Below are 16,172 nucleotides of genomic sequence, written 5' to 3'. Positions count from 1 at the left end.
ACCCTGCATTGGGGGGTGACCCTGTTTTGGGGTGACCCCGCTCTGGGGGGAGGTGACTCTGTGTTGGGGTGACCCCGCTCTGGGGGGGGGTGACCCTGCTCTGGGGGTGACCCTGTGCTGGGGGGGTGACCCCGCTTTGGGGTGACCCCGCTGTGGGGGGGGTGACCCCGCTCTGGGGGGTGACCCCGCGTTGTGGTGACCCCGCTCTGGGGGGTGACCCCGCTCTGGGGGGGGTGACCCTGCTTTGGGATGACCCCGCGTTGTGGTGACCCCGCTTTGGGGTGACCCCGCTCTGGGGGGGGTGACCCCGCTGTGGGGGGTGACCCCGCGTTGGGGTGACCCTGCTGTGGGGGGGGGTCTGCAGGTGATGGAGTTCTACTGCGAGCCGTGCGAGACCGCCATGTGCGGGGAGTGCGCGTGCGGCGCGCACCGCGAGCACGTCACCGTCCCGCTGCGCGACGTGCTGGAGCAGCACAAGGCCGCGCTGCAGCGACAGCTCGACGCCGTGCGCGGCAGGTGGGCACCGCGGGGACCCCTCCCCAAAACACCCCCTGGCATCCCCCTCCCCAAAACACCCCCTGGGATCCCCTTCCCCAAAACACCCCCCATCATCCCCCCCTCCCCAAAACACCCCCATCAGCTCGACGCCGTGCGCAGCAGGTGGGCACAGGACCCCTCCCCAAAACAACCCCTGGCATCCCCCCTCCCCAAAACCCACCCCGGGATCCCCTCCCCAAAACGCCCCTGGGATACCCCCCCCCAAACCCCACCTGGGATCCCCTTCCCAAAACCCCCCCGCCAGCTCGACGCCGTGCGCGGCAGGTGGGCACCACGGGGACCCCTCCCCAAAGCAACCCCTGTCATACCCCCTCCCCAAAACACCCCCTGGGATACCCCCTCCCCAAAACACCCCTGGGATACCCCTCCCCAAACCCCCCCGCCAGCTCGACGCCGTGCGCGGCAGGTGGGCACGGGGACCCCTCCCCAAAACACCCCCTGGCATACCCCCTCCCCAAAACCCACCCCGGGATCCCCTCCCCAAAACACCCCCTGGGATCCCCTTCCCCAAAACACCCCCCATCATCCCCCCCTCCCCAAAACACCCCCATCAGCTCGACGCCGTGCGCAGCAGGTGGGCACGGGACCCCTCCCCAAAAAAACCCCTGGCATCCCCCCTCCCCAAAACCCACCCCGGGATCCCCTCCCCAAAACACCCCTGGGATACCCCCCCCCAAACCCCACCTGGGATCCCCTTCCCAAAACACCCCCGCCAGCTCGACGCCGTGCGTGGCAGGTGGGCACCGCGGGGACCCCTCCCCAAAACACCCCCTGGCATACCCCTCCCCAAAACACCCCCTGGCATCCCCCCTCCCCAAAACACCCCCTGGGATACCCCCCCAAAACACCCCCTGGGATACTCCCTCCCCAAAACACCCCTGGGATACCCCCACCAAAACCCACCCTGGGATCCCCTTCCCCAAAACACCCCCCATCATCCCCCCCTCCCCAAAACACCCCCATCAGCTCGATGCCGTGCGCAGCAGGTGGGCACGGGACCCCTCCCCAAAAAAACCCCTGGCATCCCCCCTCCCCAAAACCCACCCCGGGATCCCCTCCCCAAAACACCCCTGGGATACCCCCCCCCAAACCCCACCTGGGATCCCCTTCCCAAAACACCCCCGCCAGCTCGACGCCGTGCGTGGCAGGTGGGCACCGCGGGGACCCCTCCCCAAAACACCCCCTGGCATACCCCTCCCCAAAACACCCCCTGGCATCCCCCCTCCCCAAAACACCCCCTGGGATACCCCCCCAAAACACCCCCTGGGATACTCCCTCCCCAAAACACCCCTGGGATACCCCCACCAAAACCCACCCTGGGATCCCCTTCCCCAAAACACCCCCCATCATCCCCCCCTCCCCAAAACACCCCCATCAGCTCGACGCCGTGCGCAGCAGGTGGGCACCGCGGGGACCCCTCCCCAAAACAACCCCTGTCATACCCCCTCCCCAAAACACCCCCTGGGATACCCCCACCAAAACCCACCCCGGGATCCCCTTCCCCAAAACATCCCCCATCATCCCCCCCCTCCCCAAAACCCCCCCGCCAGCTCGACGCTGTGCGCGGCAGGTGGGCACCGCCGGGACCCCTCCCCAAAGCAACCCCTGTCATACCCCCTCCCCAAAACACCCCCCTGGGGTCCCCTCCCCAAAACACCCCCCCGGGATCCCCCTCCCCAAAACCCCCCCGCCAGCTCGACGCCGTGCGCGGCAGGTGGGCACGGGACCCCTCCCCAAAACACCCCTTGGGATACCACCCCAAAACCCCCCCAGGATCACCCTCCCCAAACCCCCCCGCCAGCTCGACGCCGTGCGCGGCAGGTGGGCACCGCCAGGACCCCTCCCCAAAACAACCCCTGGCATACCCCCTCCCCAAAACCCACCCCGGGATCCCCTTCCCCAAAACACCCCCATCAGCTCGACGCTGTGCGCGGCAGGTGGGCACGGGACCCCTCCCCAAAACACCCCCTGGCATACCCCCTCCCCAAAACACCCCCTGGGGTCCCCTCCCCAAAACCCCCCTGCCAGCTCGACGCCATGCGCGGCAGGTGGGCACGGGACCCCTCCCCAAAACACCCCCTGTCATAACCCCTCCCCAAAACCCCCCTGGGATACCCCCCCAAAACCCCCCCGCCAGCTCGACGCCGTGCGCGGCAGGTGGGCGCCACGGGGACCCCTCCCCAAAACAACCCCTGTCATCCCCCTCCCCAAAACACCCCCTGGGGTCCCCTCCCCAAAACACCCCTGGGATACCCCCCCCAAACCCCACCTGGGATCCCCTTCCCAAACCCCCCCCGCCAGCTCGACGCCGTGCGCGGCAGGTGGGCACCGTGGGGACCCCTCCCCAAAACAACCCCTGTCATACCCCCCTCCTCAAAACACCCCTGGGATACCCCCCCAAAACCCCCCCAGGATCACCCTCCCCAAACCCCCCCGCCAGCTCGACGCCGTGCGCGGCAGGTGGGCACCACGGGGACCCCTCCCCAAAGCAACCCCTGTCATACCCCCCTCCCCAAAACACCCCCTGGGGTCCCCTCCCCAAAACAACCCCTGTCATCCCCCCCTCCCCAAAACACCCCTGGGATACCCCCCAAACCCCCCCCGCCAGCTCGACGCCGTGCGCGGCAGGTGGGCACCGTGGGGACCCCTCCCCAAAACACCCCCTGTCATCCCCCCTCCCCAAAACACCCCCTGGGGTCCCCTCCCCAAAACACCCCCTGGGATACCCCCCCAAACCCCCCCGCCAGCTCGACGCCATGCGCGGCAGGTGGGCACGGGACCCCTCCCCAAAACACCCCCTGTCATCCCCCCTCCCCAAAACACCCCCTGGGATCCCCTCCCCAAACCCCCCTGCCAGCTCGACGCCGTGCGCGGCAGGTGGGCACCGCCGGGACCCCTCCCCAAAGCAACCCCTGTCATACCCCCTCCCCAAAACACCCCCCTGGGGTCCCCTCCCCAAAACACCCCCCCGGGATCCTCCTCCCCAAACCCCCCCGCCAGCTCGACGCCGTGCGCGGCAGGTGGGCACGGGGACCCCTCCCCAACCCCTGTCATCCCCCCTCCCCAAAACCCACCCCGGGATCCCCTTCCCCAAAACACCCCCATCAGCTCGACGCCGTGCGCGGCAGGTGGGCGCGGGGACCCCTCCCCAACCCCTGTCATCCCCCCTCCCCAAAACCCACCCCGGGATCCCCTTCCCCAAAACACCCCCATCAGCTCGACGCCGTGCGCGGCAGGTGGGCGCGGGGACCCCTCCCCAACCCCCCCCTGTCATACCCCCCTCCCCAACCCCCCCTGTCATCCCCCCCTCACCAAAACCCCCCTGCCAGCTCGAAGCCGTGCGCGGCAGGTGGGCAGCAGGGGGACACCTCCCCAAAACACCCCCTGGGATACCCCCCCCAAACGCCACCTGGGATCCCCTCCCCAAAACTCCCCCGCCAGCTCGACGCCGTGCGCGGCAGGTGGGCGCCGCGAGGACCCCTCCCCAAAACAACCCCTGTCATACCCCTCCCCAAAACACCCCCATCATCCCCCCCTCCCCAAAACCCCCCTGGGATACCCCCCCAAACCCCCCCCGCCAGCTCGACGCCGTGCGCGGCAGGTGGGCACGGGGACCCCTCCCCAAAACAACCCCTGTCATACCCCTCCCCAAAACACCCCCTGGGGTCCCCTCCCCAAAACCCCCCCGCCAGCTCGACGCCATGCGCGGCAGGTGGGCGCCGGGACCCCTCCCCAAAACAACCCCTGGCATACCCCCTCCCCAAAACACCCCCTGGGATACCCCCCCAAAACCCCCCCGCCAGCTCGACGCCGTGTGCGGCAGGTGGGCACGGGGACCCCTCCCCAAAACACCCCCTGTCATCCCCCTCCCCAAAACATCCCCCATCATCCCCCCCTCCCCAAAACACCCCCTGGGATACCCCCCCAAAACCCCCCCGCCAGCTCGACGCCATGCGCGGCAGGTGGGCACAGGGACCCCTCCCCAAAACAACCCCTGTCATCCCCCCTCCCCAAAACACCCCCTGGGATACCCCCCCAAAACCCCCCCAGGATCACCCTCCCCAAACCCCCCCGCCAGCTCGACGCCGTGTGTGGCAGGTGGGCGCCAGGACCCCTCCCCAAAACACCCCCTGGCATACCCCCTCCCCAAAACACCCCTGGGATACCCCCCCAAAACCCCCCCGCCAGCTCGACGCCGTGCGCGGCAGGTGGGCACCGCGGGGACCCCTCCCCAAAACACCCCCTGTCATCCCCCCTCCCCAAAACACCCCCTGGGATCCCCTCCCCAAACCCCCCCGCCAGCTCGACGCCATGCGCGGCAGGTGGGCACGGGGACCCCTCCCCAAAACAACCCCTGTCATCCCCCCTCCCCAAAACCCCCCTGGGATACCCCCCCAAAACCCCCCCGCCAGCTCGACGCCGTGCGCGGCAGGTGGGCACCACGGGGACCCCTCCCCAAAACAACCCCTGTCATACCCCCCTCCCCAAAACCCCCCTGGGATACCCCCCCAAACCCCCCCACCAGCTCGACGCCGTGTGCGGCAGGTGGGTGCGGGGACCCCTCCCCAAGACACCCCCTGGGATACCCCCCCAAAACCCACCCCGGGATCACCCTCACCAAAACACCCCCCAGGATCCCCCTCCCCAAAACACCCCCCCCGGGATCCCCCCCCCAAAACCCACCCTGGGATCCCCCTCCCCAAAACACCCCCCCGGGATTCCCTCCCCAACCCCCCATGGGATCCCCCTCCCCAAAACCCCCCGGGATCCCCCTCCCCAACCCCCCAGGATCCCCCCCCCAAAACCCACCCCGGGATCCCCTTCCCCAAAACACCCCCATCAGCTCGACGCCGTGCGCGGCAGGTGGGCGCGGGGACCCCTCCCCAGGACACCCCCTGGGATCCCCTCCCCAAAACACCCCCCTGGGATCCCCCTCCCAAAACACCCCCGGGATCCCCCTCCCCAACCCCCCCTGTCATCCTCCCCTACCCAAAACACCCCCCAGGATCCCCTTCCCCAAAACACCCCCATCAGCTCGACGCTGTGCGTGGCAGGTGGGCACCGGGGGGACCCCTCCCCAAAACATCCCCCTGGGGTCCCCTCCCCAAAACAACCCCCTGGGATCTCCCTCCCCAAGACACCCCCTGGGATACCCCCCCCAAAACCTCCTCAGGATCCCCTTCCCCAAATCCCCCCACTGGCTCGACACCGTGCACAGCAGGTGGGCGCAGGGACCCCTCCCCAAGATACCTCCCCAGGATCCCCCTCCCCAAAACACCCCCTGTCATCCCCCCCTCCCCAAAACACGCCCCCAGGATACCCCCCCAAAACTCCCCCTGGAATCCCCCTCCCCAAAACACCCCCTGGGATACCCCCTCCCCAAACCCCCCCACCAGCTCTACGCCGTGCACAGCAGGTGGGCGCTGGGGACCCCTCCCCACAACACCCCCTTGGGATCCCCCTCCCCAAACCCCCCTGGGATCCCCCTCCCAAGACACCCCGGGATCCCCCTCCCCAAAACACCCCTGGATCCCCCTTCCCCAAAACACCCCTGGGATCCCCCCTCCCCAACCCCCCCTGGGATCCCCAAACCCTGGGATCCCCCTCCCCAAATCCCCCCACCAGCTCGATGCCATGCACGGGAGGTGGGCAGCGGGGGGTCCCCCTCCCCAACCCCCCGGGATCTGCCCTCCCAAAACACCCCGGGATCCCCCTCCCCAAAACTCCCCTGGGATCCCCCCTCCCCAACCTCTGCCCCAGCACGTCAGCAGGGGTCTCTGGGTAGGATCCCCCTCCCCAACCTGCACCCCCAGCCTGTCAGCGGGGTCTCTGGGTGAGATCCCCCTCCCCAAAGCCCCCCGCCCCCAGCCCATCAGTGGGGGTCTCTGGGTGGGATCCCCTCCCCAAAGGCCCCGCCCCCAGCCCATCAGTGGGGTGTCCTTGGGGGATCCCCCCTCCCCACCTCCCCAACCTGCACCCCCAGCCCGTCAGCGGGGTGTCCGTGTGGGATCCCCCTCCCCAAGCCCCCCCTCCCAGCCCATCAGCGGGGTGTCGGTGTGGGAGCCCCTCCCCAAGCCCCCTCCCAGCCCGCCAGTGGGGTGTCGGTGCGGAGCCCCCTCCCCAAGCCCCCTCCCAGCCCGTCAGCGGGGGTCTCTGGGTAGGATCCCCCTCCCCAAGCCCCCTCCCAGCCCGTGAGCGGGGTGTCGGTGTGGGAGCCCTCTCCCCGAGCCCCCTCCCAGCCCATCAGCGGGGTGTCGGTGCGGAGCCCCCTCCCCAAGCCCCCTCCCAGCCTGTCAGCGGGGTGTCGGTGCGGAGCCCCCTCCCCAAGCCCCCTCCCAGCCTGTCAGCGGGGTGTCGGTGCGGAGCCCCCTCCCCAAGCCCCCTCACAGCCCGTCAGCGGGGGTCTCTGGGTAGGATCCCCCTCCCCAAGCCCCCTCCCAGCCCGTCAGTGGGGTGTCGGTGCGGGAGCCCCCTCCCCAAGCCCCCAGCCCGCCAGCGGGGTGTCGGTGCGGGAGCCCCCTCCCCAAGCCCCTCGCCCCCAGCCCGCCAGCGGGGTGTCGGTGCAGGAGCCCCCTCTCCAAGCCCCCTCCCAGCCCGCCAGCGGGGTGTCGGTGCAGGAGCCCCCTCCCCAAGCCCCCTCCCCAAGCCCCCTCCCAGCCCGTGAGCGGGGTGTCGGTGCGGAGCCCCCTCCCCAAGCCCCCTCCCAGCCCGTGAGCGGGGTGTCGGTGCGGAGCCCCCTCCCCAAGCCCCCTCCCAGCCCGTCAGCGGGGTGTCGGTGCGGAGCCCCCTCCCCAAGCCCCCTCCCAGCCCGTGAGCGGGGTGTCGGTGCGGAGCCCCCTCCCCAAGCCCCCTCCCAGCCTGTCAGCGGGGTGTTGGTGCGGAGCCCCCTCCCCAAGCCCCCAGCCCGTCAGCGGGGGTCTCTGGGTAGGATCCCCCTCCCCAAGCCGCCCACCCCCAGCCCGCCAGCGGGGTGTCGGTGTGGGAGCCCCCTCCCCAAACCCCTCGCCCCCAGCCCGCCAGCGGGGTGTCGGTGCGGAGCCCCCTCCCCAAGCCCCCTCCCAGCCCGTCAGTGGGGTGTCGGTGCGGAGCCCCCTCCCCAAGCCCCCAGCCCGTCAGCGGGGTGTCGGTGCGGAGCCCCCTCCCCAAGCCCCCTCCCAGCCCGTCAGCGGGGTGTCGGTGCGCGAGCCCCCTCCCCAAGCCCCCTCCCAGCCCGTCAGTGGGGGTCTCTGGGTAGGATCCCCCTCCCCAAGCCCCCTCCCAGCCCGCCAGCGGGGTGTCGGTGCGGAGCCCCCTCCCCAAGCCCCCCACCCCCAGCCCGCCAGCAGGGTGTCGGTGCGGAGCCCCCTCCCCAAGCCCCCCTCCCAGCCCGTGAGCGGGGTGTCGGTGCGGAGCCCCCTCCCCAAGCCCCTCCCAGCCCGTGAGCGGGGTGTCGGTGCGGAGCCCCCTCCCCAAGCCCCCCACCCCCAGCCCGCCAGCAGGGTGTCGGTGCGGAGCCCCCTCCCCAAGCCCCCCTCCCAGCCCGTGAGCGGGGTGTCGGTGCGGAGCCCCCTCCCCAAGCCCCTCCCAGCCCGTGAGCGGGGTGTCGGTGCGGAGCCCCCTCCCCAACCCCCCGCCCGCAGGCTGCCGCAGCTGGCCGCGGCCATGGCGCTGGTGTCGGACATCGGGCAGCAGCTGCTGCGGCGCAAGGACGAGGCGGTGGCCGAGATCGGCGGCACCTTCGAGGAGCTGGAGGCGGCGCTGCGGCAGCGCAAGGGGCAGCTGGTGCGGGACCTGGAGGCCGCCTGCGGCGCCAAGCACAAGGTGGGGGCTGGGGGGCTGAGGGGGCTGAGGGGATGCGGGGGATGCGGGGGTACCGGGGGCTGCGGGGGCTGAGGGGACTGAGGGGGGCTGTGAGGGCATCGAGGGCTGCGGGGGCTGCGGGGTCTGTGGGGGCATCGGGGGATGCGGGGGCTGCAGGGGCATCAAGGGCTGTGGGGGCTGAGGGGCTGCGGGGGGCTGAGGGGCTGCGGGGGGATGTGGGGGCTGCGGGGGATTGGAGGGCTGCGGGGGCTGTGTCCCTGCGTCCCTGCGTCCCTGTGTCCCTGCATCCCTGTGTCCCCGTGTCACTCCATCCCCGTGTCACTCTATCCCTGTGTCCCTGTGACCCTGCACTGCCACGTTCCTGTGTCCCTGTGTCACTCCATCCCTGTGCCACTCCATCCTGTGTCCCTGTGTCCCCGTGTCACTCCATCCCCGTGTCACTCCATCCCCATGTCACTCCATCCTGTGTCCCTGTGTCCCTGCACTGCCACATGCCTGTGTCCCTGTGCCACTCCATCCCTGTGCCACTCCATCCCCGTGTCACTCCATCCTGTGTCCCTGTGTCCCTGCACTGCCATGTCCCTGTGTCCCTGTGCCACTCCATCCCCGTGTCACTCCATCCTGTGTCCCTGTGTCCCTGTGCCACTCCATCCCCGTGCCACTCCATCCTTCCTTGCGTCCCTGTGTCTCTGCATCCCTATGCCACTCCATCCCTGTGTCCCCGTGTCCCTGCACTGTCACATCCCTGTGCCACCCCATCCCCGTGTCACTCCATCCCCGTGTCACTCCATCCCCGTGTCACTCCATCCCATGTCCCTGTGTCCCCATGTCCCTGCACTGCCACATCCCCACGTGCTGCCCCACCGCATCCCCCTGCACCACTGCGACCCCCCCAGCACCCTGCCCTGCGCCCACCACCCAGCCCCCCACAGCCCCTCCCTGGGAGCCGGGGGGTGGGTGCTGTGGGGTCCCGGTGCCAGTGTTGGGGTGACATGGGGTGACCTCGGCATCATGTCCCTGCCATGCCGGTGCTGCAGGCGCAGCTGGGGGTGCTGTGCCAGGGCCCCCCTGGGAGCCAGGGGGTGGGTGCTGTGAGGGTCCTGGTGCCAGTGTGGCCTTTGGGGTGACCTTTGGCATCTCCCACCCCCTGTGCCCACCATCCAGCCCCCCACAGCCCTTCCTTGGGAGCTGAGGGGTGGGTGCTGCGGGTGTGGGGGTCCCGGTGCCAGCATTGGGGTGTCACACGTTGTACCCCTCCCCGTGCAGCTGCTGCAGGCGCAGCTGGAGGTGCTGTGCCAGGGACCCCCCAGCCCTTCCTGGGGAGCTGGGGGGTGGGTGCTGTGGGCGTGGGGGTCCCGTTTCCAGCATTGGGGTGACACAGGCTGTACCCCTCCCCACGCAGGTGCTGCAGGCGCAGCTGGGGGTGCTGTGCCAGGGTCCCCACAGCCATTCCCTGGGAGCTGGGGGGTGGGTGCTGTGGACATGGGGGTCCCAGTGTGGCCTTGGGGGTGACATATCTTGTACCCCTCCCCGCGCAGGTGCTGCAGGCGCAGCTGGAGGCGCTGTGCCGGGGACCCCCTGGGAGCCAGGGGGTGGGTGCTGTGAGGGTCCCGGTGCCAGTGTGGCCTTTGGGGTGACCTGTGGCATCCCCCTCCCCGCGCAGGTGCTGCAGGCGCAGCTGGAGGCGCTGTGCCAGGGACCCCCTGAGAGCCAGGGGGTGGGTGCTGTGGACATGGGGGTGCCAGTGTAGCCTTTGGGGTGACCTTTGGCGTCTTCCACTCCCTGTTCACACCATCCAGCCCCCCACAGCCTGTCCTGGGGAGCCGGGGGGTGGGTGCTGTGGGTGTGGGGGTCCCGTTTCCAGCATTGGGGTGACACAGTCTGTACCCCTCCCCACGCAGGTGCTGCAGGCGCAGCTGGAGGCGCTGTGCTGGGGACCCCCTGGGAGCCAGGGGGTGGGTGCTGTGAGGGTCCTTGTGCCAGTGTGGGCTTTGGGGTGACACAGGCTGTACCCCTCCCCACACAGCTGCTGCAGGCGCAGCTGGAGGTGCTGCGCCAGGGTCCCCACAGCCCTTCCTGGGGAGCTGGGGGGTGGGTGCTGTGGGTGTGGGGGTCCCGTTTCCAGCATTGGGGTGACACAGTCTGTACCCCTCCCCACGCAGGTGCTGCAGGCGCAGCTGGAGGCGCTGCGCCAGGGACCCCCTGAGAGCCAGGGGATGGGTGCTGTGAGGGTCCCAGTGCCAGTGTGGCCTTTGGGGTGACCTGTGGCATCCCCCTCCCCACACAGGTGCTGCAGGCGCAGCTGGAGGCGCTGTGCCAGGGACCCCCTGGGAGCCAGGGGGTGGGTGCTGTGGCTGTGGGGGTCCCAGTGTGGCCTTTGGGGTGACATGGGGTGACCTGTGGCATCCCCCTCCCCACACAGGTGCTGCAGGCGCAGCTGGAGGCGCTGCGCCAGGGACCCCCTGGGAGCCAGGGGGTGGGTGCTGTGGGGCTGAGGGTCCCAGTTCAGGTGTTGGGGTGACCTTTGGCATCCCCCTCCCCATGCAGGTGCTGCAGGTGCAGCTGGAGGCGCTGTGCCAGGGCCCCCCTGGGAGCCAGGGGGTGGGTGCTGTGAGGGTCCTGGTGCCAGTGTGGCCTTTGGGGTGACCTTTGGCGTCTCCCACCCCCTGTGCCCACCATCCAGCCCCCCCCAGCCCTTCCTGGGGAGCCAGGGGGTGGGTGCTATGGACATGGGGGTGCCAGTGTGGCCTTTGGGGTGACACAGGCTGTACCCCTCCCCACGCAGGTGCTGCAGGCGCAGCTGGAGGCGCTGCGCCAGGGTCCCCCCAGCCCTTCCTGGGGAGCCAGGGGGTGGGTGCTGTGAGGGTCCTTGTGCCAGTGTGGCCTTGGGGGTGACACAGGCTGTACCCCTCCCCACACAGCTGCTGCAGGCGCAGCTGGAGGCGCTGCGCCAGGGTCCCCACAGCCCTTCCTGGGGAGCCAGGGGGTGGGTGCTGTGAGGGTCCTGGTGCCAGTGTGGCCTTGGGGGTGACATATCTTGTACCCCTCCCCACGCAGGTGCTGCAGGCGCAGCTGGAGGCGCTCCGCCAGGGACCCCCTGAGAGCCAGGGGGTGGGTGCTGTGGGGCTGAGGGTCCCAGTTCAGGTGTTGGGGTGACCTTTGGCATCCCCCTCCCCATGCAGGTGCTGCAGGCACAGCTGGAGGCGCTGTGCCAGGGACCCCCTGGGAGCCAGGGGGTGGGTGCTGTGAGGGTCCTGGTGCCAGTGTGGCCTTTGGGGTGACCTTTGGCGTCTCCCACTCCCTGTGCCCACCATCCAGCCCCCCCCAGCCCTTCCTGGGGAGCCAGGGGGTGGGTGCTATGGACATGGGGGTGCCAGTGTGGCCTTTGGGGTGACATATCTTGTACCCCTCCCCGTGCAGGTGCTGCAGGCGCAGCTGGAGGCGCTGCGCCAGGGACCCCCTGAGAGCCAGGGGGTGGGTGCTGTGAGGGTCCCAGTGCCAGTGTGGCCTTGGGGGTGACACAGGCTGTACCCCTCCCCACACAGGGGCTGCAGGCGCAGCTGGAGGCGCTGCGCCAGGGACCCCCTGAGAGCCGGGGGGTGGGTGCTGCGGGTGTGGGGGTCCCAGTGTGGCCTTTGGGGTGACATGGGGTGACCTGTGGCATCCCCCTCCCCACGCAGGTGCTGCAGGCGCAGCTGGAGGTGCTGCGCCAGGGTCCCCCCAGCCCTTCCTGGGGAGCCGGGGGGTGGGTGCTGTGGACATGGGGGTCCCAGTGTGGCCTTGGGGGTGACCTGTGGCATCCCCCTCCCCACGCAGGTGCTGCAGGCGCAGCTGGCGGTGCTGTGCCAGGGTCCCCACAGCCATTCCCTGGGAGCTGGGGGGTGGGTGCTGTGGACATGGGGGTCCCAGTGTGGCCTTTGGGGTGACACAGGCTGTACCCCTCCCCACACAGGTGCTGCAGGCGCAGCTGGAGGTGCTGTGCCAGGGACCCCCTGGGAGCCAGGGGGTGGGTGCTGTGGCGCTGAGGGTCCCAGTTCAGGTGTTGGGGTGACCTTTGGCATCCCCCTCCCCATGCAGGTGCTGCAGGCGCAGCTGGAGGCGCTGCGCCAGGGACCCCCTGAGAGCAAGGGGGTGGGTGCTGTGAGGGTCCCAGTGCCAGTGTGGCCTTTGGGGTGACCTGTGGCATCCCCCTCCCCACGCAGGTGCTGCAGGCGCAGCTGGAGGCACTGTGCCAGGGACCCCCTGAGAGCCAGGGGGTGGATGCTGTGGGCGTGGGGGTCCCGGCTCCAGCATTGGGGTGACCTGTGGCATCCCCGTCCCCGTGCAGGTGCTGCAGGCGCAGCTGGAGGCGCTGCGCCAGGGACCCCCTGGGAGCTGGGGGCTGGGTGCTGTGGACATGGGGGTCCCAGTGTGGCCTTGGGGGTGACATATCTTGTACCCCTCCCCGTGCAGGTGCTGCAGGCGCAGCTGGAGGCGCTGCGCCAGGGTCCCCACAGCCCTTCCTGGGGAGCCAGGGGGTGGGTGCTGTGGGGCTGGGGGTACCAGTGTGGCCTTGGGGGTGACATATCTTGTACCCCTCCCCGTGCAGGTGCTGCAGGCGCAGCTGGAGGCGCTGCGCCAGGGCCAGCAGAGCATCCTGAGCAGCTGCTCCTTCGCCGAGCAGGCCCTGCACCACGGCACGGCCACCGAGGTGCTGCTGGTGAAGAAGCAGATGAGCGAGCGGCTGAGCGAGCTGGCCAGCCGGCCCTTCCCCGAGCACCCCCAGCAGAACCCCCAGCTGGACTACGCCGCCGAGCCCGAGGGGCTGCGCAAGTCCATCCTCAACCTGGGCTGCCTGATCACCACCAACGCCACGGCCCACCACAGCGTGGCCACGGGCGAGGGGCTGCGCCAGGGGGTGGTGGGGCAGCCCAGCTCCCTGGGCGTCACCACCAAGGACAAGGACGGGGAGCTGGTGAGGAGCGGAGGGGCCAGCCTGAGCTTCACGGCCACGGGCCCCGACGGCGCCCAGCTGGACACCCAGGTCCAGGACAACAAGAACGGCACCTACGAGCTGCTCTACACCCCGCGGGCCGAGGGGGAGGTGCTGCTCTCCGTGCTGCTCTACGGGCAGCCCATCCGTGGCAGCCCCTTCCGAGCCAGGGCCCTCAAGGCCTGCGACGTGCCCCCCTCCCCTGACGACGTCAAGCGCCGCGTCAAGTCGCCCGGGGCTGGGGGCTGCGGCGGGGGCGGCGGGGGGCACGTGCGGCAGAAGGCGGTCCGGCGCCCCTCCAGCATGTACAGCAGCGGCAAGAGGAAGGAGAACCCCATCGAGGACGAGCTCATCTTCCGCGTGGGTGAGGCGCTGAGGGGGGGGAGCGGGGAGGGGGGGTTCTGAGCCCCTCCTGGGGGTCCTTGGGGCTGGGGGAGGCTGTTTTGAGGCACCTTGGGGAGGTGGGGAGGGTCCCTGGGGTGTTCTGAGCCCGCTTGGGGAGGTGGGGAGGGTCCCTGAGGTGTCCTGAGCCCCCTTGGGGAGGTGGGGAGGGTCCCTGGGGTGTCCTGAGCCCCCTTGGGGAGGTGGGGGGGGTCCCTGGGGCTGGGGGGGCTGTTCTAAGACACCTTGGGGAGGTGGGGAGGGTCCCTGGGGCTGGGAGGGGCTATTCTGAGACCCCTTGGGGAGGTGGAGAGGGTTCCTGGGGTGTTCTGAGCCCCCTTGGGGAGGTGGGGAGGGTCCCTGGGGTGTTCTGCTCCCCCCTGGGGATGTGGGGAGGGTCCCTGGGGCTGGGGGGGGCTGTTCTGAGACTCCTTGGGGAGGTAGGGGTGGGTCCCTGAGGTGTCCTGAGCCCCCTTGGGGAGGTGGGGAGGGTCCCTGGGGTGTCCTGAGCCCCCTTGGGGAGGTGGCAGGGGTCCCTGAGGTGTCCTGAGCCCCCTTGGGGAGGTGGGGAGGGTCCCTGGGGTGTCCTGAGCCCCATTGGGGAGGTGGGGAGGGTCCCTGGGGTGTCCTGAGCCCCCTTGGGGAGGTGGGGAGGGTCCCTGGGGCTGGGGGGGCTGTTCTGAGACACCTTGGGGAGGTGGGGAGGGTCCCTGGGGTGTCCTGAGCCCCCTTGGGGAGGTGGGGAGGGTCCCTGGGGCTGGAGGGGGCTGTTCTGAGACACCTTGGGGAGGTGGGGAGGGTCCTTGGGGCTGGGGGGGGCTGTTCTGAGACACCTTGGGGAGGTGGGGAGGGTCCCTGGGGTGTCCTGAGCCCCCTTGGGGAGGTGGGGAGGGTCCTTGGGGCTGGGGGGGCTGTTCTAAGACACCTTGGGGAGGTGGGGAGGGTCCCTGGGGCTGGGGGGGGCTGTCCTGAGCCCCTTTGGGGAGGTGGGGAGGGTCCCTGGGGTGTCCTGAGCCCCCTTGGGGAGGTGGGGAGGGTCCCTGAGGTGTCCTGAGCCCCCTTGGGGAGGTGGGGAGGGTCCTTGGGGTGTCCTGAGCCCCCTTGGGGAGGTGGGGAGGGTCCCTGGGGCTGGGAGGGGCTGTTCTGAGACACCTTGGGGAGGTGGGGAGGGTCCCTGGGGATGTGGGGGGCAGTTCTGAGACACCTTGGGGAGGTGGGGGGTGGGTTCCTGGGGATGTGGGGGGCTGTTCTGAGCCTCCTTGGGGAGGTGGGGAGGGTCCCTGGGGCTGGGGGGGGCTGTTCTGAGACCCCTTGGGATGTGGGGGGGTTCCTGGGGATGTGGGGGGCGTCCCTGGGGTGTTCTGATCCCCCTGGGGATTTGGGGAGGGTCCCTGGGGATGAGGGGGGGGGGGTCCCGGGGTGCTCTGACCCCCCCTGGGGCTCTGTGGGGGGGTCCCGGGGCGCTCTGACCCCCCCTGGGGCTCTGTGGGGGGGTCCCTGGGCGCTCTGACCCCCCCTGGGGCTCTGTGGGGGGGTCCCGGGGCGCTCTGACCCCCCCTGGGGCTCTGTGGGGGGGGTCCCGGGGCGCTCTGACCCCCCCTGGGGCTCTGTGGGGGGGGTCCCGGGGCGCTCTGACCCCCCCTGGGGCTCTGTGGGGGGGTCCCGGGGCGCTCTGACCCCTCTGGCTCTGTGGGGGGGTCCCTGGGCGCTCTGACCCCCCTGGGGCTCTGTGGGGGGGTCCCGGGGCGCTCTGACCCCCCCTGGGGCTCTGTGGGGGGTGTCCCTGGGCGCTCTGACCCCCCCTGGGGCTCTGTGGGGGGTGTCCCTGGGCGCTCTGACCCCCCTGGCCCCGGGGGGGTGGGTCCCGGGGCGCTCTGACCCCCCTGGGGCTCTGTGGGGGGGTCCCGGGGCGCTCTGACCCCCCTGGGGCTCTGTGGGGGGGTCCCGGGGCGCTCTGACCCCCCCTGGGGCTCTGTGGGGGGGTCTCGGGGCGCTCTGAACCCCCCTGGGGCTCTGTGGGGGGGTCCCGGGGCGCTCTGACCCCCCCCTGACCCCCCCGTGCCCCCCCAGGCACCCGGGGCCGGGAGAAGGGCGAGTTCACCAACCTCCAGGGCATCTCGGCCTCCAGCAGCGGCCGCATCGTGGTGGCCGACAGCAACAACCAGTGTGTGCAGGTGGGACCCCCAGACCCCCAGGGACCCCCAGGGACCCCCAGACCCCCCAGCCCACAGCAACAACCAGTGTGTGCAGGTGGGACCCCAGGGACCCCCAGGGACCCCCCAGCCCACAGCAACAACCAGTGTGTGCAGGTGGGACCCCAGGGACCCCCCCAGACCCCCCCAGGGACCCCCCAGGGACCCCCCAGACCCCCCCAGGGACCCCAGACCCCCCCCACAGCCCCCCCGCCCACAGCAACAACCAGTGTGTGCAGGTGGGACCCCAGGGACCCCCAGGGACCCCC

General features: G+C 70.9%; 1 protein-coding gene across 1 annotated transcript; it reads left to right on the top strand.

The window, feature by feature from the left end:
* Positions 1–364: 364 nt before the first annotated feature.
* Positions 365–15,885, top strand: LOC311204444 (tripartite motif-containing protein 3-like; the record flags this gene model as incomplete). Its single annotated transcript, XM_084280869.1, has 4 exons — positions 365–516; positions 8,178–8,358; positions 12,947–13,694; positions 15,782–15,885. Coding segments are annotated over 4 exons (1,185 nt in total), but the record flags the coding sequence as incomplete, so codon positions are not given.
* Positions 15,886–16,172: the final 287 nt, after the last annotated feature.

The sequence above is a fragment of the Gallinula chloropus genome (assembly GCF_964237585.1).
Source record: "Gallinula chloropus genome assembly, contig: HAP1_SCAFFOLD_714, whole genome shotgun sequence".
Lineage (NCBI taxonomy): Eukaryota > Metazoa > Chordata > Aves > Gruiformes > Rallidae > Gallinula > Gallinula chloropus.
The sequence above is the reverse complement of the archived record's forward strand: the minus strand, read 5'-3'. Positions and strand labels throughout refer to the sequence as shown.